Source organism: Peromyscus eremicus, chromosome 3 (assembly GCF_949786415.1).
Source record: "Peromyscus eremicus chromosome 3, PerEre_H2_v1, whole genome shotgun sequence".
In the NCBI taxonomy this organism is placed as follows: Eukaryota; Metazoa; Chordata; class Mammalia; order Rodentia; family Cricetidae; genus Peromyscus; species Peromyscus eremicus.
The window spans coordinates 94,893,940-94,917,015 of NC_081418.1; the positions used below are offsets into that span (position 1 = coordinate 94,893,940).

The 23,076-nt window shown below is 44.6% G+C and overlaps 1 protein-coding gene across 1 annotated transcript in view; it reads left to right on the plus strand.

Moving 5' to 3' along the window:
• M1ap (meiosis 1 associated protein) overlaps positions 1-23,076 on the plus strand; it is a 74,739-nt gene that overhangs the window by 37,625 nt on the left and 14,038 nt on the right. The window contains exons 4-6 of the mRNA XM_059258022.1: positions 5,474-5,647; positions 10,481-10,643; positions 11,298-11,439. Of these exons, the coding sequence (XP_059114005.1) occupies positions 5,474-5,647; positions 10,481-10,643; positions 11,298-11,439 (479 nt within the window). The remainder of the gene's footprint in view (positions 1-5,473; positions 5,648-10,480; positions 10,644-11,297; positions 11,440-23,076) is intronic.

Sequence of the window (23,076 nt, forward strand, 5' to 3'; positions counted from 1 at the left end):
ATGAGAGTTTCTTCAAAGGAAAAAGTTCTGCTGTTACTGTTCCTGGAGTACATACGTTAAGAAGTTAGAAATGGGACTGGAGCCGGGCGGTGGTGGCGCACGCCTTTAATCCCAGCACTTAGGAGGCAGAGCCAGGCGGATCTCTGTGAGTTCAAGGCCAGCCTGGTCTACAAAGCGAGTTCCAGGACAGGCACCAAAACCACACAGAGAAACCCTGTCTCAAAAAACCAGAAAAAAAAAAAAGAAAGAAAGAAAGAAGGGGGGGGTTAGAGAGATGGCTCAGCAGTTACAAACATTAGCCGCTCTTCGAGAGGTCTCAGGTTTGCTTCCCACCAATTCCCATCATCCATAAGGTGCCCCACAGTTATCTGTAACTCCAGCTCCAGGGGATCCAATGCCCTTTTCTGGCCTCCATGGACACTGCACACACATGGCCCCCAGACACACATTCGGGCAAAGCACCTATACACATAAAAACAAATAACATTTTCAGAAAGTCAGAAACACGAACAATGAACACGGCTGGGGAGGACTGGCTGCCTGGCTCATCTGATGGCATGGCATTTCCACCGCAGAGGTGCCATGTTCAAGGACTGGTTATTCCAAGTGGCTTGGCCAGCACCCTCTCGGGCATTTAGCTTCCCAAGCTCAGAACTAATGGAAAAGCTAGAATATTTAGAGAAAGAATTGCAGCTGCCATTATCTGCAAGAGCAGAGATGACACCCACATCTGCCACTGGGACAGGTGTAGGAGCCACGCTTAGAGAAGGTCTCTGTACCCCTGTTGCTTCATCTGTGTTCCACTTCTGGTGAGTTTTCTCCCTGTCCACTGTGCATGTCCATCCTCGAGACGTTACAACAGGACCATCAGTAAAGCTACTGCAAAGTCCAGCGGTTTGCATGGCATCCTTGTGCAGGGCGTCATGCTTGTCTTTTGTCTTGTTCTAGTCTTAGAGTATTTGCTGTTAAAGGAAACATTTCTCCCTTCTTTTTTCTCTTTTTTTTTTTTTTTTTTTTTTAAGATGTGGTTTCACTGTGTTTCTCTGGCTAACCTGGAAGTCTCTATGTAAAACAGGATGGCTTTGAACTTACAGAGATCCACTTACCTCTGCCTCTTATGTGCTAGGTATGAGCCAGCACACCCACACACCCACCTTCATTCATTTCTTCTAAAAAAAAACAAACAAAAAAAAAAACTGTTTTTCCATGGTCTCATCACTCCATGTTAAATTCATAGTTTTAACTACTTTAGGAACCCCTTTGGTTGCTGTTGTTATTTCTAGGTTCTTATTATGGATAATGACGTCTCCCCATTTCCCAGCATTAGAGTTTTTAATCTTCTACCCTTTATACTCACTTCTCTGAGCCTCTCTTTTTTAAAAATCTATTTTTACGTTATGTGTATGAATGTTTTGTATGTATGTGGTGGGGACCCACAGAGGCTCCCTAGTAAGGCCCAACTCACAAGGTCAGAGAGTCTGAGCTTGCTTTACCCAGCAGGGATGCATAATAGGATGATTTGGCCAAGGGCATGGTTATCAGGTGTTTTGAAGGGCCTGCACTTGTTGGTACTTTGTGCCTCGACCTTGAAAGGGGGAGGTCTTTTGCTCCTCCCCTTGCTGATGTATAAAAAGTCTATCATGATTAAACCCGGGGCAACTGGGTATTGACCCAGGGCCCTCCCAAAGCTATCCTGTGTCTCTGTCTTTCTCTCCGTCTACGTCTATATTTCTTCTATTATTTCTCAATTCCTCACTCCTCCCCTCAAGAACCCTCGACAGGTCAGAGCTAGCCTCCAACAGTATGTGCATCACATGTGTGCCTGGTGCCTGGGAAAGCCAGAGGGTGGCCAGCTGGATCCCCTGGAAACTGGAGTTAGAGGCAGTTAGTAGCCAAAGTGTAGGTACTGGGATTTGAACCCAGATCTCCTTTAGAAAGGCAGCTAGTGCTCTTAACCACTGAGCCACTTCTCCAGCCCCTCAATTCCATTTCTTTAGCTCTATACTTGCCCTTGTAACTTTAATAGCTCTTTTGCCTCACTAGGGGAAAGCTGCTCACTCATCCCTAAACGTGTTACTCAAATCAAAGTTCAAAGGCTTAGGAAAAAAGAACAATAAACGAGCAGTTGTTCTCCTATACCATCACCAAATCCACGTAATTTTTAAAATATTTCTTTGGCAATATCTTTATGCTTATTATCATAGTACCATAAGACACGGTGGAACAGATGAGAATTTGAGAAGGAATGCTCGAGAATAATGCTGCTTTTAAAATTCCACAGGGGCAGCCGGGTGGTGGTGGCACACACCTTTAATCCCAGTACTCGGGAGGCAGAGCCAGGCGGATCTCTGTGAGTTTGAGGCCAGCCTGGTCTACAGAGCGAGATCCAGGACAGGCATCAAGACTACACGGAGAAACCCTGTCTCGAAAAAAAAAAAAAAAAAAATCCACAGGGGCAGAGAGTTGTGCGTGCTCCTGACAAGTGAATGAAAGAGCTAGTAATGAATAAATCTGCATAACTGTTTAGCAGAGTTGATCATGCTGACCAGAAAAAAGAAACAAAGTGTGCTTGCTATCCCTGTTGGCCGCAGGAGAAGTCCTCGAATGAGCTGTGAAGTCATCTAATGGCCCACACCTCCTGTGTTGGAGCCAGCACACTGGACTGAACCTTCTTTGTTCTGGTGGTGGAGAGTCTGCCACCTCTACCAACTTGTCCTCAGGAATGTCGTTCTAGAAATAAACGGCCCTGCATTCATGAGTCACACACAGAAGTTAATTCATTTGAGCCACTGGCTTTTCTTAGGCCCTTTGTATCTCAGCAAGCCCCTCAAGGTTTCTCCTTAGCTCTTCCCTCACGTTCTCTGTCCAAGCTTTCCTCCACTACTTTCTATTTGACTTTCCCTGACAGCCGTTATCTGCAGACCCCGATAACAGAGGCAGAGGTAGATCTGGCTGAATTCTGAAGTACTCCAGGAAAGCCTGTCAACCCACCTACCCAGAGACACTCATCACACGCCAGCCCAGCCCCTCCTCTTTATGTCAAACGCACTTGTGAGACAGCGTACCGATGACTAATTCCATCATCTATATCGTAAGGTAGAGCCCAATACAATGGTTCATCTTTTTTCTTTGAAATGTGCAGAAGCATTTTAAGAGGTAATAATTAAATTTATAAATGACAACATAAAACTGATATGGCCCTTGTTAATCACTAGCCTGCATTGTTGTGTAATTTTTCATACATTTTATATTCTAGAATATTTTAGTGTTTTTTTAAAGATTTATTTTACTTATTTGGGGTGTGTGTGTGTACATGCCATGTTTGTGCAGGTGCCTGTGGATGCCAGAAGAGGACATTGGATCCCTTAGAGTTTCAGGTGTCTGCGAGTTGCCCAGTGTGAGTGCTGGAACCGAACTCTGGTCCTTCGCAAGAACAACAAGCATTAACTACTGAGTCATCTCTCCAGACCCTTAGGCTATTTTATAACAGAAGTACACAGTTCAGATAAAAAGTAAAGAATGTAGGAGTGTAACTAAGAAGGGAATGTGTCTCAGAGCCCTGCCCGTTTCTGCTCCCCAACAGCTGACAGTTGGATGGCGGCCGCCTTGCAGACCTTTATAAAGATCGTGTGCATACTCACGTGTGCACTTATGCAGGTAGTTTTATGTCCACACACATGGGGTCATATCTGCCCTACAACTTCCTTCACGGCTCCTTCTAGATTCCCATGTTGGTGTATTTATCTTTAAATGTTAACAGTTACATAGTACACACCAGTTTGAGTGTGTTGTAATTTGTTTAAGCATTCCTCTGTTGATGGACATGAGACTTGCTCCCTGTTTGGAGTTTGATTGTTGGTATGACAATGCTGTGCCTAATGTCTTTGTATATGTGTCCTGTATACACTCCAAGACTGTGTCTAGCACAGATCCTGAGACATACACTTGATGTGTCGGGAGATAGGTACACTTAAAGTTTCTAATTTTCAAGATTTCCAATTAAAAAATTAAATGTGTGTGATGGCTCATGTTTGTAATCCCAGCAACTGGGAAGCAAAGGCAGGAGGCTTGTGTCAGGGTCAAGGCCTGCTCGACACAGTGCATGCTGGGTCAGCCAGAGCTACATAGCAAGACTCTATCTTGAAAAAAAATCATTTAATTAAAAATTAAACACTTAACTGGGTGTGGTTTTGTGCATGCTTTTAATCCCAATACTTGAGGTAGAGGCAGGTAGATCTCTATGAGTTCAAAGCCATCCTGATCTACATAGTGAGATCTAGGAGAGCCAGGGATACACAGTTAAACTCTGTCTCAAAAATAATTATAATAACAACAGCAATAATAATTAGACACTTGGGCTGGAGAGATGATTCAGTAGTTGCTATTCTCCCAGAGGTTCCTGGCACACAGGTAGCTCATAACCATCTGTAACTCCAGCTCAGGGGAAGCAGACACCTCTTCTGACCTCCACAGATACTTGCATTTGCATACACATACCTACATACACACATACACATAATTAAAAACTAAAACAAGTGGCTGGAGAAATAACTCAGCAGTTAAAAGTACTCTTCTAAATTCAATTCCCAGCACCCTCAAGATAGCTCACAGCAGCTGTCTATACCTCTGGTTCTAAGGCATTTGATACCCTCTTTGCCCTCTGTGGGTGTCAGGCACATTTGTGATGCACAAATTTACATGCAGACAAAACACCCAAACACATAACTATTTTTAACATTTTTAGATTTATTTTATTATTTTACATGTATGAGTATGTTCCCTGCATGCATATATGTCTACCACATGCATGGCTAGTGCCTGCTGAGGTCCAAAGAGGGTGTTAGATCCCTTGGGACTTGAGTTACAGACAGTTTTGAGCCACCATGTGGGTGCTGGCTATCAAACCCAGATCCTCTGCAAGAACAATGCTCTCAACAGCTGAGCCATCTCTCCAGCCCCAACATGTAAATAATTGTTAATTAAAATAAATCTATTTTTAAAATAATTGTAAAGACTTATTTGTATTTTTAATTATGTGTATGCCTGTGTGAGTGCATGTACCCTTGGAGTTTAGAAGAAGAGAGAGCATCAGACCCCAGGAACTGGAGTTACAGGCAGTGAGCCACCTGATATAGGTGCTAGGGGTTGAACTCAGGTCCTCTGCAAGAGCAGTACATACTCTTAATAGTCATCTTCCCAACCTCACCTTCTGCCCCCCCCCAAAAAAAATCTTAACGTAAACAATAAGATTTTTTTTTCTTCGAGACAAGGGTTTCTTTGTGTAGCTTTGTGCCTTTCCTGGAACTCACTTGGTAGCCCAGGCTGGCCTCGAACTCACAGAGATCCGTCTGGCTCTGCCTCCCGAGTGCTGGGATTAAAGGCGTGCGCCACCACCGCCCGGCACAATAAGATTTTTTTAAAAAACAACCTCCCCAAAAAACTACCTTAACCACCATTTTCCTTTCTTCTGCAGAGAGTGCTATCCTGGAAGCTGACATTGTCCTTCAGAGTCTCGACAACGATGTTGTCAGCATGGAGATCTTCTTCAAAGCCTGGCTGCATAATAGTGAAACCGACCAAGAACACATCCATCTTCTTCTTGCTCCACAGACCCTTCCTCCTTCTTCCAGGGCAAGAGATAATCCAAGTACACAACCCTGAAAAGATAGGTTCTGTGGGCTAAGTCTGTCCTTGTCTAGGATTAGAAGTCTAGATGACTCTGGTGAGTCACCAGAATACAGATCATTTGAGGCCTAGGGGTTGGAGGAGGCTTGGGTGACGCTGTCTAGTGACAGCATGGATATAAAGAGAAAAGCTCTACAGAGTGGCCATCCCAGCCAGCAAGAGCCAAGCAGTTACAGAGGTAAAGTCCTTGATGCCTCAATGATAAGAAATCAGCTATACCATAGCAGGATACACTGAATCATGCACTGTCCTCAGTATTCTCACTCTTAATGTGGTAGGTGTTGTTGGTACTATAATTCAAGAGTCTGTTACCTTGGTAATATCAGCACTGCCTGTGGTAAGAATAATAACAGTAAATAAAAATCTTCTCGGGGGCTGGAGAGATGGCTCGGCGGCTAAGAGCACTGGCTGCTCTTGTGGAGGACTTGGAATCAGTTCCCAGCACCCACAAGGCAGCTCATAATCTCCTGTAACTCCAGTTCCAGGGGATCTGACACCTTCTTCAGCCACTACACTCATGTAGTGTGCATACATACACAAACAGACAGACAGACACTCATACACATAAACTGAAATGAAATTCTTAAAAAGTCTCACTAGCTAGACATCAAATTGAGAAAACTCCAACAACTCAGAAGCAAGCTCCGAGGAGGGCAACCTGAGCCCAGGATCATGTTCACAAAGAAGTTCAGGCGGCTAGCCAGCACCAGGCATGTCAACAAGGTCCTTGATACTGTAGTGGCTGGTGTCAAATGGACTTAGCAGTATAATCAGCCACACTGAGTTTAAGAAGGGCGACTCCTGAGGACCCATCTCCTCAGGGAAGACATTAAAGTGTGTTTGGGGCTGTCAGTTTGTACCCATTTTCTCCACAGAACAGAATAGTGGTAGCAACTACAGAGCTCACTGGGGGTTGTAAGTAGAACTGGGTATCATGCTTTCCAAAGCCCTTTCCCAGGTGCTGACATGACATGTGCTTTATACCACCTCTGAAGGCTCCGTATATATGTTAATATATTTTAGTGTATATGGGTATTTTGCCTGCATGTAAGTTTGTGCACCATGTGCATGCAGTGCTCACAGAGGCTGAAAGAGAGCGTTGGATCCCCTGAAGCTGACAGATGATTGTGAGTTGCCATGTGGGTCTGGGAACTGAACCTGGTCCTCTGCAAGAGCAGCCAGTGTTCTTAACTGCTGGGCATCTCTCCAGCCCCAATTAACAATGTGTTTAAAATCTCTTCTCCTACTGTAATAGAACTCTGCTATGACTGTCACCTTTTCAGGATGGGGGAAAGCCCTCTGGAAGTCTAATTATATAGGAATGTGGTTCCCCTCCTTCCAGGGACAGCTATCAGATTCTGCATCATTTTCTTTTTTTAATTATTATTATTTTTTAATTTTATAATTTAATTTAATTTTACATATCAGCCACGGATCCCCCTGTCCTCCCTCCTCCATCGTTTTCTGTTTAACCCCAGGGCTTGGGACCAGCAAGATGGTTCAGTGGATAAAGGCACTTGCCACTAAGCCTGACAACTGGAGTTCAGTCCCAGGTCCCATGGTATGGAAGAACAGACTCCCACAGGTTGTTCTCTGGCCTACACATATGTTCCATAGCTCACACACACACACACACACACACACACACACACACACACACACACACACACACACCTAGGGCCTGGAATGCCTTTGATGGCTTAACCTGATAATAACCTGTTTTCCTTTGCCTGTAAAATGTCTCCCCAGGACCTCCTTTGTATCGTGTCCCAAGCGATCCTACCAGTTCCTCCCTATCCCATCCTCTGGGATTCACTCATTCACTTTCCTCCCTTAAAAGCAGCCAGCAGCTTCACACAGAAGCCGGCTGATGTTCGACATCTGTGTGCCTTTCCCCTGCCAAATTACCATGCTGGCTTCTTTTCTTGATAGTTCCCTCTGCTGTACACACCACCACCAGGCAGATGCTGTCACCAAATATGTCATCAGGTCTAAGACGCTATCCATTATAAGACATGCCACTATTTGTATGCAATTAAGAACGGAAGCACTGTCAGTTAAACACGACATACTGGTTTCTTGTCACTTCGCAGTATAATTGTATCCTTCCTGGGAGAATTCAAGTGCTAAGATTGTCTGCCTGGCCAATAGCAATTGTAAGATCTTTAAAGATCTGTCTTAGTGTGTGAAAAATCTGTCTACAAACCAAATATAATATTATACCTGTGTTTACACATGAAGAAGGTAAGACAAAGAAATTAAACTCTTTCCTAGGGCTTCACAGAAAAGCACAGGGCCCCTTCTTCATCTTAGGATCAGAAATCTCTATTTGTACTCTTCACAATTCTTGCCCGGAATACACTCATCAAACACAGGTCTACCTACCTCCAGAACTTAGGCCTTTGCCCACTACTAACCCACCTGGTGCTTAGGCCACTCTAAACAAAAGGGATAGTGATTCACTTCTCTCACTAATGGAGTTGGGACCCTCAAAGACCAGGAACTACTGCAACCTATTTTGTCCCTACTGCTACAGCATCTGTATTTCTCCAGCTTCCCCCCACACCACCTCTCCAAAGCTTTTATTACCAGGGTCAGAGCCAGAATATAGTCCAACTGTAGCCATACTTCAGAAGTCTACAGAGCTTCAGCGTGCATGCATATCTTAGATCAGCTCTTCTACAAGCGAGGGCCTCACTGGAATCCAGATGTCAGGCACAACTGGAAAGGAGTCTGGAGAAATTAGGTCTTTTCCAGAGTGATGCAGCCCATGGAGATTATAAACAACCACAACGAAGATCGGACTGTAGCTACCTGTTATTTTTTAAGCTGATGTAGTCCGTGTAGACTTCTGAGCACGAGACTCACCACATAAAAACAAGATCTCTGAGCTGTCCTGACACAGGCTCCTTGAAGGAATGTTGAGTCTTCTTTTTAAGCTTCTCCACCTGTTTTTCATGACTGCCTGGAGCACTTCACCGTCTCTCTGGGCTTCCCTTAGAGGTCTCCCTGTGCCGGAGTGTGTAGGCAGCTGAGTGTCTTGTTCTCTGGTGTGGGCTCTGCCATCTCTGTACCTGAGCTCCGGATGGTGAGAAGCACCCCAAAGATTTTGATTTAATTGGTCTTACACAGGCTGGCCTGGAACTCACTATGAGCTTAGCCTAGCCTGGAACTCCTGATCCTCCTGCCTCCACCTCCTGAGAACTGGAGTTATGGGTATGCACCACTGCACATGACCTCTTAGGATGATTCTTACTGCAACCAATGAGACCTTCATCCAGATGGACAGAGCTTCCCAATCCTAAATCCCAGTGACCAGTAATGGAGAAGTCAGGCAGAGAAGAAATGAAGGGAGGCACATTCCTGGACAAAGTCCCTCCTGGGTTCAATGAGATAAATTAAAGTCTACGTCTTATGAACTGGGCCCAGGAAATCCAGCTGAATCTATCGCCCACTCCATTTTTCCCATGTTACTTTGACATTTTTGTTTGGTTTTTAAATTAGTATATAACATAACAAATGTTAGTTAGATGACACTTTCATAGATGTATGCCACTGCAATTACTTCTGCTTTTATTTTTACCTCACGTGGCAGTCTGGTCATTCCACAAATCACCAGAACCTACGAGCCTTCTCACAAGGATTCAGTGTTCATATAGTTGCAAGTTTGCTATTGATATTCCAACCAGATCTATATTTTAACGTTTCGTAGCATCAAGGATTCAGGCATTTGGCACCTGGAGGTAACTGCTGGAATAGAAACCTAATTCAAAGCCAGGAACAGTAACACACACCTGAAACCACAGCACTCGTGAGGCAGAGGCAGGAGGACAGGAGTTCAAGGTCATCTTCAGCTACATAGCAAGTCAGAGGTCAATCTGGGCTGCAGGAGAGCCTGCAGGGGGGGAAGGGGCCTGGAGAGGTGGCTCAGCAGTTAAGAGCGCTGGCTGCTCTTCCAGAGGATCCAGGTTCAATTCCCAGCACCCACACGGCAGCTCACACCTGTCTGTAACTCCAGTTCCTGGGCTTCTGACACCTTCGCACAGACATATATGCAGGCAAAACACCAATGAATACAAAATAAGAATAAATTATTTTTTTAAAAAGCCAAAATCTTCATAGAACAGAGTAGCAGACAGAGACAAGTGTAACTCAGCACCAGCCTATGCACTCCTGTGGTCTAACCCACCGCTGAGCTCCACGGCCTTGAAGATCCAGTACTCAGGCTCCTTCCAGGCATTAAACACAGGCTATTTCAGGAACGTGTTCCTCCCATAGTCCTGAAGGCCCCCTGGCAGAGGCCAGAGAAAAACAGTAGCAGTCAGCTGACTGTCTGACTTCTGCTTTCCTGTTCTTCCTTCATCTGACCAGCACGCTTGCCAAAGCCGCAGGGAAGCAGCAGAGGCAAGAGTTCCTTCTGTGGTTACCCAAGGGCCTCTGCATATTATCCCGGGTTTGAGACCTAACAAACATTAGCTGCTCCGGCGAGGACACCTGTCCCTCCTGAACTGAATGACAAACCAGACTTCTTGCTAGGAGACAAATGCTCAGTGAGCCCAGCCGTAAAGCAAAGGAGCATCACGCCAGGCTCAGAGAACAAGTAAACAGTGAGGATAAATAGCTATAACACGGGTGGCAGGTCTGCTTTTCCTCCCCAAGCCAAACTTGCTTTCTTTTTCCCATTTTCCTACCTCCTCCTAAGCCCTGACTGCCTAGTGAAAGTGAATTTGTCTCACAGTGACAGCCTGAGGTAACTTGTAACGTGGCCTCTTCCCTAACTCTCCTTTGATTGCAGTATGCCTGAAATGTGACCTCCAAGAGCGATTTCTCAGCCCATCCCTGCTTCCTGGTACGGCCGATGGCCTGTTGAGAATAGATGACCCCAAAGGAGACATCAGCACACTCTACCAGATGGCTTCCCTGTCATCAGACTCTCCGTACAAGCTGCGAGTGGTCAAGTATGCTTTGAGGAAACCTAGCCCTTCTACTCTGGTCTTATTGATTCCACGGCCTGGAAGTGCAGAGATTCAGGTTATATCTGGGCAGTCAGGAAACAGTCCGTGGCCAGGTAGCAGTTATAAGCATGTCATGAAAACAACAACAGTGAGGTTGGGCTCCTCAGCAAGTAGAAGCCAGAGGGACAGATGTAGACTTGGAGATAGGGGCAGGAGTTGGAAACATGGCCTCTGAGTGCAGAGAAAGCAAGGTCGATGCAAAGGTGTTCAGCCATCCAATGGATGTTTGTCAAAAGCCATAGGGTTAGTGTAGGAATGAGCGTTTCAGGGGCAAAGTGTCTCAAGATCTAACTTCAGCTCTACCACTCCTCTGGGTCCTAGGAGTGCTGCATCAGGGGATCCAGCTCTCAGGTAGAACAAGGATGGGAAAGCCCAGCTTTGCTGCGTTCTTGTTCTTACTCTAGGGCCCCATGGAAGGCTGTTGAGCTCTAAAAACTTTCAGTGTGCCCGATTCCATGCTTGACACTGACCACACACTCTATAAATTACACACCCTGATCCACAAACTCCCAGAAGGCCCTAGATCCAAGCTGAATTTAGATGGGTATGGTTAGAAGTAGACTCCCGATACCACTAAGAAGAGTCTTTCTTTTCCAGGGCTCTTAAATCCAGTGCAATCTGTGAGTCCCTGACCTATGGACTCCCCTTCATCCTCAGACCTACAAGCTGTTGGAAGCTGGACTGGGATGAACTGGAAACAAACCAGCAACATTTCCATGCTCTGTGTCACTGCCTGCTGGTGAGTGCCCTGTTTCCCAGGCCAGAGTGCTCAAGTAACAGCTAGAGAAAAACAATCACTAACTCTTCCCTAACCCCAGACCTGTGTCAACCCCGAAAGGATGGAGAACCTGGAAACACTCTGGATTTTACAGTCAAGGTAACATTACTTTTGTTAAATGCACCCAGAGGAAACATTAGTGCTCTCTACCAGATGGCGTTCCAGGCATCCGCCTATTACCGTCTGACCAACTGATCAAGTGTGGTACAAAAGAACCTCCCCACTCCATACAAACGCTAGTTTGTTTGTTTGTTTGCTTTTGAGACAGGGTTTCTCTGTGTAGCCTTGGTTGTCATAGAACTAGCCCTGTAGCCCAGGCTGGCCTTCAACTCATAGAGATCCACCTGCCTCTGCCTCCCAAGTGCTGGACAAATGCTATTTTTTATACATTTGATCTTTTGATTTTGTGCACATATATGTAGGGGGTGGTGCACACATGCCATGGCGCATGTGTAGAAGTTAGAGGAGAACTTTAGGGAGTCAGTTCTATCCCTCAGCCATGTGGGTCCTGGAGACTGAACTCAGGGTTCAGGTTTGGCAGCAAACATCTTGACCAACCATGCCATTCACTGGGCCCAGGTGCTGTTCTTATTGATAGCATGGCTACAAAGTCCAGAAATTCAGATCATTTCTCTGTCAGCTCAAAATCAATTTGGGGCTAGCAGTTACAAGTACTGATGAAAAAGCCAGGTGAGGGTGCTCAGTTTGTAGCAGAATCCTTCCTGAAATCAGTCATAACCCCTTATTTTATAAGCTTTAAACAGAAGTAATGATGCTTTCAAACCTACTTCCTTTCTGGACTCGAAAAACAGCTTAGTGGGTAAACGTGCTTCCCAAATAAGCCTGATGAATCTGAGTTCAATCCCTGGGATCTACAGTGGAGAATGGGAATGGACTCAGGAAACTGTCCTCTGTGGCACACCTGTATACACACACACACACACACACACACACACACATACTGTACACACACACTGTACACACACACACAGTACACACATACACTAATAATGGTAAATGTTTTTGAAGTCCCACAGCCTTTCTAACACTGTACTCCTTATCACGGGTCATTTGAAGAAGTCTGTGGTCCCGATCCATGCCAGACACTATGTTAAGTCCCAGATACACATTCAGTGGCGGCATAATGGATACATTGGTGTCCTCAGGAAACTTAGCCTGTAATGAAAGAGACAGAAATATATATATGTGGCTTAGACTAGAGTATCAGAAGTCAAGGTTAAAGAAATACAACACAAAGCCGGGCGGTGGTGGCGCACGCCTTTAATCCCAGCACTCGGGAGGCAGAGCCAGGCGGATCTCTGTGAGTTCGAGGCCAGCCTGGACTACCAAATGAGTTCCAGGAAAGGCGCAAAGCTACACAGAGAAACCCTGTCTCAAAAAAACAAAAAAACAAAAAAAAAAAAAAAAAAAGAAATACAACACAGAAATATTTGTAGGCATATACAATCAATTAGAACTCAGTGTGGGGTAGGATGTGGGAGTGAGGTAAATGCAATGTCCAGCAACTGCTTGCATCTGACTTTATGTCAGTCCTTGGAACAAAAGCAAATTTTAAAAAAAAGCACAGAAAACTAATGTGGCCTGGCCAGATGGCTCAGTGGGCAAAGGCAGGAGAGAACCAACTCCACACAGTCGTCCTCTAACTCTGCACATGTTCTGTGGCACACACACATACACACACACACACACACACACACACAAATTATACACACGTACACAATAAATAATTTTTACACAATTTTTTAAAGAAAAAGAAAACTAATGAGGGGCTAAAGAGATAACTTTGCAGCTAAGAGAGCTTACTGCTCTTGCAGAGGGCACAGGTTCAATTCTCAGAACCCACATCAGAAGGCTTATAACTTCCTGTGATTCCAGTTCCAGGGAATCTGATGCCTTCTGGTCTCTACTAACACACACATGGTGCACATACACACATACATACATTCAGGCCTACACACATACATACATTCAGGCCCACAGGCATACACATAAATTAAAAAAAGAAAAAGAAAAAAGAAACCAGATGTGATAGTGCTCACCTTTAATTCCAGCACTTGGGAAACAAAGGCAGGTGACTGTCTATGAGTTCAAGACTAGCCTGGTCTACATTGCAAGTTCTAGGCCAGCCAGAACTACAAAGTGAGACCCTATCTCAAAAACCTAAAAAAAGAAAAAAGAAAACTAATGCAACACTTAAACCAAAATAAAATAAGTAAGAAGAGAATCTAAGACAAGATACTGAATAAATACTTGGCCTGGAGCTGGAGAGATGGCAAAGAGTTTAAGAGTACATGCTGTGCTTCCACAGGACCTGAGTTCAGTTCCCAGCACCCACCTTGGGCTGCTCACAACTACCTGTAACTCAAGCTCTAGGGAGATCCAACACCTCTGTTCTGCACAGGTAGCTGCACTCACATGCACAGACCCACATACATATAATGAAAAATGAAATACATCTTTTAAAAAGCAAAGGCTTGGCCTAGGTGGGCATGAGTGGCAGGCCTGCATGATAGCCTTGGACCAAAGGGCAGCACAGCACTGTGTCTTCTACTATCAGAGGCAGACTTCTTTTCCTGTTTCAAAGTTCGTACTCCCCTTTGGGGCCCACCCACTGAGTTCCTGTTTCTGGTCTGAAGGATGTCCACCTCCTGTCTTTGCAGAGCACAGACAACAGATCAATCAGTTCTGAGTGCCCAGCAGCTCAGTTTACTGTGTACTCCACCCACTTCCTCCAAATCTTTGAGATGACCCATCAATCAGCAGGCATTTCCCCCAAGTGCCTTCAATCTTCTTCTTTTCTTTGTGATGTATTGGAGATTGAACCCAGGATCTCACACATGCTAGGCAAACAACTTCTGTTCTGTATCCCCAGACTTCCTTTTATTTTTTTGTTCTGAGACAAATCTCATTTAAGTTACCCAGGGAATTTAACTTAACCTATAGCCCAAGCAAGCCTTGAATTCAAGACCTTTCTGTCTCAGCCTCCCTGAAATAGCTAGAATTACAGGCCTGAGTCAGGCCTTTTAAAGACAAGGTCTCATATAGCCCAGGTCGACCTTAAAGTTGCTATGTAGCTGAGGATGACCTTTATGCCTTCTGAGTATTAGTGTTATACACAGGTACCATCATACCTTGTTCAGTGCTTATAGCACAGGATTTTTTGTTGTTTGTTTTGTTTTTGTATTTTGAGACAAGTTTCCTCTATTATGTAACCCTGGCTATTCTGGAACTCACTATGTAGACCAGGCTGGTCTTGAACTCACTGAGATGCCTCTGCCTGCTGAATACTGGGATTGAAGGTATGCAACACTATAGTACATATTTTACACATTTTAACACATTTTCCTGAAAATTTACATCAACACTTTAGCCAGGATTATAGCCCAAGAAAAAGAAGCAAAGATATACACATACAAGATGTTCACCTCAGTGTTATTTCCAGAGGAAGAAAATTAGAAACAATTTAGTGTCCTAAATAGATGAATGGGTGCCCTAGCTGGCTTCTTGTCAAGTTGATACAAGCTAAAGTTATCTGGGAAGAGGGAACCTCAACTGAGATGCTTCCATGACATTGGTTGATAGGCAAGTCTATAGGGCATTTTCTTGATTAATGGTCGATGTAGGAGGTCCCAGTCCATTTCAGGTAGTGCTTCCCCTGGGCAGGTGATCCTGGACTGTATAAAAATGTAGGCTGAGCAAGCTGTAGAGAGCATCCTCCATGCCCTCTGCTTCAGTTTCTGCCTCAGAGCTCCTGCCTTGTGTTCCTGACCTGGCTTCCTCTGATGCTAGACTGTCAGCTATAAGGTAAGCCTTTTCCTCTCTAAGCCTCCTGCACTCCTGCTGCAGACTCCCGCTGCAGACTCCTGCATTTCGCTGGGCTAGAATCCACTTAGTATCCGGGCATTCATGATTGCTCCTTGTTCATCTTTTGCGTTTATGCACTTATTTAGGAAGCAGGAGGTTTACATGCCATAACACCCGTGGGAGACAGAGGACAGCTTGCAGGGGTCGGTTCTCTCCCTTCCCCACGTGGGTCACAGGGATCTCATGCCACAGTTTTCTCGGCCCTGTTTGTTCCTAATTGTATTAGCATCAAATACTAGTCTCCTAGTGGGTGGAGGGGGTGAATTAGTTTTCGAAAGGCTCTTCATCCATGCTTTTTGAATGACACCTTCTCTGAGTGGCATAAATCCTCAATGGCAGTGTGATAGAGGGAAGGGTTTTTTCACATGTTTCAAGTCATTCATTCAACAAGAAATAGTTTTATACTTAACTATGTGACAAGACTTATTACTTAGGTTGGACCTCCCTAACCTTCTTTTCACAAGTTGCCCAAACTTTTGTGTTTTAGATGTTTATTTTTATTAACATGTATGTGTGTATATCCATGTGAGTGCATGCCACTTGTGCATGGGTGCCCACAGAGGCCAGAGCTAGAGTTGCAGGCATTGTGACCTGTCTGACATGGGTGCTGGAACCAAACTTGGGTCCTCTGGAAGAGCGTCAAGGGCTCTTAACTGCTGATCCAGCTCCCCAGCCCTGTGTTTACAAAACTTTACCTCCATCTTTGGATTTGTACTTTGACTTTTGTTTCTTTTCTTCTTTTACACTTTGTTCTCTTCAGATCTGGTGACCCCTCGGTTCCCAGGGCAGCTCTGTGCTCTCTCCTCCTCACACTGATGTTTCCCCTGCAGCCAGCTTCTGCTTCTGACGTCTGTCTTTCTGTTACGAGCAGCCCCACCACTGTCTAGGTCACCCAGGCTTGAAACCTCAGCCACTTTCAGCTACAGTGTCCTTTACACTCGTCACCCAGGCCACATCAGCTTTCCACTCCTAAACTGGAGATGTCCTGGTTTCCTGCTCCCAATGCTTTTCTCACAAAAATTTTTTATAAACTCCTAACTGCCCTTACCCAACCTCCCCAGCTTCTTTTTACCTGTACATTGACACTAAATTACCCTTTCTTTTCTTTCTTTAGTTTTATTTTTCTTTTTAGACAGGGTCTCGCTGTATAATCCTGGCTGACTTGGAACTTACTATGTAAATCAACCTGTCTTTGAATACAGAGATCCATCTGCTTGCAAAATGCTGGGATGAAAAGCGTGCACAACCATGCCCAGCCTCATATTACCTTCTTTTTTGGTTTATTTTTATTTGTATGTGCATTGGTGTTTTGCCTGCATGTATGTCTGTGTGAGGGTGTTGGATCCTGGAGTTATAGACAGTTGTGAGCTGCCATGTGGGTACTGAGAATTGAACTCAGAACCTCTGAAGAGCAGTGCTCTTAACCACTGAGCCATCTCTCCAGCCCTCGTATTACCTTCTTGAAGCAGTCCTCTGGCCATCACATTTTCTCATGTGCCTACACCCACTGGTTTAATGAACCTTGCTTGTCCTCTTGTGCCTTAATATTGCAGCCATTTCTCCACTAGTCTGGATTCTCTCCTTGTTTCCCCTGCTCTGTGTGGTTTATAGCAATGCCCATAAACTAACCTTGAAGTATGGCATTGAGTCTGCCACCTTCAGCCTCAAAATATTTCATGTCTTCAGCTGCTGGTGTAGCTCAGTGAAAGAGAACTTGCCTGGTGTGCATGATGCCCTAGATTTGATCCCCAGCACCACACACACACACACACACACACACACACACACACACACACACAGAGAGAGAGAGAGAGAGAGAGAGAGAGAGAGAGAGAGAGGCACACACACACACACACGTATTCACACAATCTTACTACTATTTATACCATAAAATCCGTGTTTCTTAGTCTAGTATTCAAGGTCCAGCTTTCTCACCCATTATTCTCTTCACATCCTATATATTACAGGCAAATGCATGAAGAACGTTAGATTTCTCCACTTTTGGTCCTCCTCTGTTCATGCTGCCCCTTCTCTCCTCTCCATGTGTTCAAATCCTGCCCTAATCTGAAAGACTCAGCTCAAACGGTGCTTCCTTAGTGAGCCCTTTCCAGTTGCCTTTTTACTAGATTTTACGTATTCTATTCCTTTTTAGAGAAAAGCATATCTCAAGTAGTGTCTTTTAAGTGTATGTCCTATGATTTGACTTCAAGATTTAGATGTAAATGTGATTTACCCTAAAATCCAGAATGACACACTTGCCTTTTCCTGGTATTTCTACACTTCTCTACTTCCCCAACCAAGTCCTCAGCTTTAGTCAAATTTTGGCTCAGAGCAGAAATTCCTCCTTTGTTACCTCTATTTTTTTTAAAAGATTTATTTATGTGGGGGTGGGGTGGCATGGGGGCTTATAAAAAGGGCATCAGGTGTCCCCTGTCTCTCTCTGCCTTTTCATCTGAGGCAGGATCTCGGTCTGAAGCTGGAGTTTGTGAATTCCAGACTAGACAGGAATGCAGTAAGCCCCAGAGTCCTCCTGACTCTGCCTCGCTCAGAGCTTGGGTCATGGATCCTTGCAGGAGTACCCGGCTTGTTACATGGGTGCTGGGATCCAAACTCCAGTCCTCTGGCTGCATGGCAGGCACTCCTTAATTACCAAGCCAACCCCCCTGCCCCTACTGCTGCTACTCTTGAGTGGCTCAGGGTGGTTTTCTAAAATATTCTGGTGAAATATCCCTATTGCACAAGAAAATCCTGAACTTGATGTCCTGTTCCTTTATTGTTTCCTAACTGTGAACTTAAGCAAAAACTCACATCTCTAACTGCGCTGTATTTATGCATTCATAACCCTAACAAGCACAGTGGCCCCGTGTGGTTTAGTCTCTGCACAGATGATATATTAAAAAACATTATCCAGGGACCCCAAAGTAATTTTTAATTAATTATCTTGTGTTTTCAAAGAACACCAAAGAAGATCCATCTTGTAAACACAATGGTGTTTCTCCGATCTTCCTCCTCTGCTTAATTATCTGTAACCTGGAGCTGACCCTATGCCCTTTACACACAAGTGTGCACATACACGCAGACTCTCACCACATCCTCGGGGCCCTGCTCCTGTCTTCCTCCTCCCACTCAGCCACATGTTCTAAGTTGATTCTCTGATGTGACCAGCCTCACCGCCGGCTCCTGTGTACAGTACTCAAGTCCAGGGCTAGCTTCTCCCATGAGCGGCACAGCGGGGAGAGAGAAAGGAAGGAGAGGTACATCGGAGCCATGCTGGTAACTCTGTGGTCTCTGTCACACCTAACAGAAACTATAAGACGTGCCTTGCATATTTTGACTAGTTAGAGCTGTGTGTGTAAAGCACCCAGCACATGTTATTATAACCCTAACAAGCACAGTGGCCCCGTGCGGTTTAGTCTCTGCACAGATGACATATTAAAAAACATTATCCAGGGACCCCAGCTCAGTTATTGGTTAGTACTTTTATAATTTCCACTTGTTTCTTCCTGCTGTTTTCTTTCTTTTTTTTTTTTTTTTTGGTTTTGTTTTGTTTTGTTTTTTGATACAGTGTCTCTCTACATAGTTATGGCTGTCCTGGAACTTACTATATAGACCAGTCTGGCCTCAAACTCACAGAGATACGCCTGCTTCTGCCTCCTGAGAGCTAGTTTTAAAGGCTTATACCACCATGCCCGGCTCTTCCTGATTTTTTTTAACTCTTATTACATTTATTTGTTTGTTTGCATATGTATGTGTCTGTGTGTGTGTGAGAGAGAGAGCCCACAAATGTGGAGATTAGGGAACAGCTTGTAGAAGTCAGTTCAAGCCTGACGACCTGAGTTTGATCCCCCATTTTTTTTTTTTTTTTTTTTTGGTATCCAGCAGTATTTAATGAAAGCCACACCTGTATATAAATGTACTGTAGAGGCTCCAGTTGGTAGAGAGGGCTCACCCTTCCCTGGACCAGGCAGACAGACATGCAGGTACCGTGCTGAGTCATGGCTGGGCAGCCATACTGCTAAAGCTCAATCTTTCCTCCAGAGCTTCCAACTGCAAGCCTGGTGTACTGTGTGTTCCCCCTCACCCTAAAAGATCTCAACTCTAACCACTGCCACCCAAGTCCACTGAAAGCCTCTCAGCTTTTCTCAAGTGTTTCTGCCTCCAGACCTATATAACTCTAGCATGTCACAAATGTTCTGAGTGGAAGACTGACTTGAGTCCCACCCTATCCTACCACCAGGTCTCCACCAAAAGAGCTGCTAGGTGCTCTGTTTCCTTGCAAATGTCTCCTAGAAGGGGGGAATCCTAGATTCTGAGTTCCACTACCACTACCTCCATCCCCTTCAACTCAAATTCAACATATGCCCTCAGGGTAAATGAAGCCATCACAATTCCCTCCTCTGTCTAGATTCTTCCCTCTCAAGAGACTATTATTATACCATAAAATCCCTATTTCTTCGTCTAGTATTCAAGGTCCAGCTTTCTCGCCCATTGTTCTCTTCACATCCTATATATTACAGGCAAATGCATGAAGAACATTAGATTTCTCCACCTTTGGTCCTCCTCTGTTCATGCTGCCCCTTCTCTCCTCTCCATGTGTTCAAATCCATGACAATACCTCACTACAAATGGTCTCTCTGTGTACATGAACTAGCTTTTCTGACTGTCCTAGGAAAGAGAAGCACCCTGACCTCTGAATGCAGAAGTAGCTCTTATCACATGCTCATGTATTCCCCCTTGGCCATCTGACTACATGCACAGCATATTTTCTAATTTGTCCCCAGCTAGAGAGTTGACTCCATGTTTTCACTTTCGGGTTCGTGGGCTTCCCCACAAGTGAAGGTATAGGTCAGTTTGTCCACTGCTTCCTCTCCTCCACCTCTTCATCTGGAACAGCTCTTCTGGACAAAATACACACTGCAATAATCAAATCCTTGCCATTAGTACAAACCCATCAGGCTCCCTGGCTGCAAACGGTGTGTAACTTTTCCAACTGCGTTTTGCACATGCTCTAAGCCTTAGTCAACTGCAGTTAGATGTGTAATTTCCATTCCCTTATTTTTTTAACTGAAAATCACTCCATTTCTGTCTTCCTCAAAGATTATTTGTTTTATTTAGTTATCTTACTTTCATCAAAAAAGCTTTACCCAGTCTTTCTGAAAGCTAGGTATTCTGCAGTGTTGTGTGACACTATTTCTGGGGAGACATGAACAAGCATCTACTCCTCCTAGACAGGAAATTGATAACAGACCAAAGTACAGATCCCACCAAAGTCCAGTGTGGTGAACCAATGAGTTTTATTGAAATTACTTATAAGAGAATGGCGAAGGATTATTTACAGAAGCAGAAATGACTCAAAGACAGCTGCATCACCAAAGTCCCACCCCAGCATGGTGACAGCTCACAAAATCTGGGAACCTAGAGTGTTCTTTCCAGGTAACTGAGTTGGTCTGTGCCTCCTCCAGGCAACTAGACTGGTCTCTGCTTCTTTCAGGCAGCTTGCTTGTTCTCAGCCTCCTGTAAACAGTTTTCTAAGCAATCTTGTCTGAGGATATCTCTCGACAGTCCTTGTGTGTGTGTGTGTGTGTGTGTGTGTGTGTGTGTGTGTGTGTGTGTGTGTGTGTATGTGTGTGTGTGTATGTGTGTGTGTGTGTGTGTGTGTGTGTGTGTGTGTGTTTGACGGAAAGGGGCCTAGTAAGTCTGGTCAGTTTCAGGGACTTCCTGAAGGTTTTGAGTAATTTACTTCCTGAGCTTAATGAACATCCCTGAAGGATGGAGTATTTCACCAAATATCCTGTTGTCTCACCTCCTTTCTGACATCCTGTATCTTAGGGAGCTTCCCTCCAAGATGGAAGGTTTTACTCTCAGAGATAATCACTACATGACATCCACTGATCTCATAAATTTCAGTCTTGGATTAATCTAGATCATAAGAGTCGTGTCCTTACAACATCCTTTGATGCTTTTACAGACCTATATCTAAACATTACCCAATTATTTTTAATTTAACAAAATACAAAGCAACTAACAATTAAATACATCTTAATTTTAGGGAAAAAAATGAGAGGTCTCACTACATAACTCTGGCTGGCCTGGAATTTACTATCTAGACCAAGCTGACCTTGGATTCACAGAGATCCACCTGCCTCTTCCTCTTGAATTCTGAGATTAAACATATGCACTAGTATGCCTAACTAATTTTAGAAATGTAATATTTTTTTATGCTGACTTTGTGCCTAACACAGTTCCAGGTACTTTACAACTATTAGTTTGTTTTATTACCATAACCATCCTATAAAATAACTGAAAGGAGAAGGATCCGCTCAGGACCCCCAAGGCCAAGTTCTCCACACAAAGGAGATTTATTTGTCCCAGAGGGACAGAGAGCAGGGAATAAGAGACAAAGACAGGAGATAAAGGATGAAGGAGAAGGGGAAGGGAACAAGGGAGAGGGGCAGGGATATTTGTCCTTAGTGGGACAAAGTTCTGCCTCTGCATAGAGGGCAGACAAATGGAGCCCATAGGAAAATGGCATTTACAAAGGTACCAGGGGGAACCCCAAATTAGGATGAGGTGTTTCATTTTAATTGGGTATGTTAATTAGGTGAGCCAAAGGGGGCTTCTGATTGCTGGACTTCAATACTTTGATAGCAGGGCCTTGGTAGTCAGCCTGAGGAGGAGAAGTGGCCAAAGAAGGGAATAGACTTGGTGGCTAGCTTTGGGAATGTGATCTAATGGTTTTTAGCAAGGCAAAGGGGACAGGGGAGAAGGGCTAGGCCTGCCAGAGCCACATGCTCGAGTGGGTTAGTGTCCCTTCAACAAGAACTATCTCTATCTTGCAGATGAGGAAACTAAGGTGTGGAGAAATGGTAGAGTCAGGACAGAACCCAGAAAGCTGGTTCCAGGGCCCAAATTTTAAACCACTCTGCAGCCGTGTGGAGTTGGTTGTCATGTTGATGGCAGGTGGTCTCTGAAGCGTATTTGTTACTTGGTAACATCCATCCAAGTAAGGCTCCCTTACTGTTTGTCAGGGAGAACCTTAGGGATCGCTAGCATTTCTGACAGTGTCTCTGATCCTGCTCTGGTCTTAGCTCTCTCCTCTAACCAATCTCCTTAACTCGTTATTTGGTCTTTATGTGCTGTTACATTTTTTTTCTAAGTTTACACAACAATTTCATGAAATGTGGTAGGGAATAAATACATAAGGAAATAAAATGAATTTTTCCCAGTCTTTATGAGATGAAACCATCCATTGCCAGGAAAATGTTGTTTCAATTACCGAAGCCTACTGTGTAGTCCCAGTTATGCAGCTAATGACTCACTTTCCACATCCTCGTTCCTCTGACAAAGTCAGGTCTGTATGAACGAGAAAAAGAAATGAAAACACCAGCTAAGTCTTCCAGTTTCCTACTTCAAATGTCAGCGTCTCTAGAGACACATTCCTGAGTTTCCAGTCCCTGTCTGCCCTAATTGGCTGCAGAAGTGACAGAATTCCAGCCAGGATGTGTCCAGCGGGAGTCTGAGCACACAGGCTGCGGGTTGGCTGGACTGTGAGTGGGTGGGGAGACGGAAAGTCCTTGGCTGTAGAGGCGAAGAGTGAAGACCAAGATTCCAAGCTGGGAGTGGGGTGACGGCAGGTCAAGAGCCTTAAAAAAAAAGAGTGAGGGTAGAGGCTAGAATCTGGAGGTTGGGAGGGGAACAAGTATGAAGGCAGAA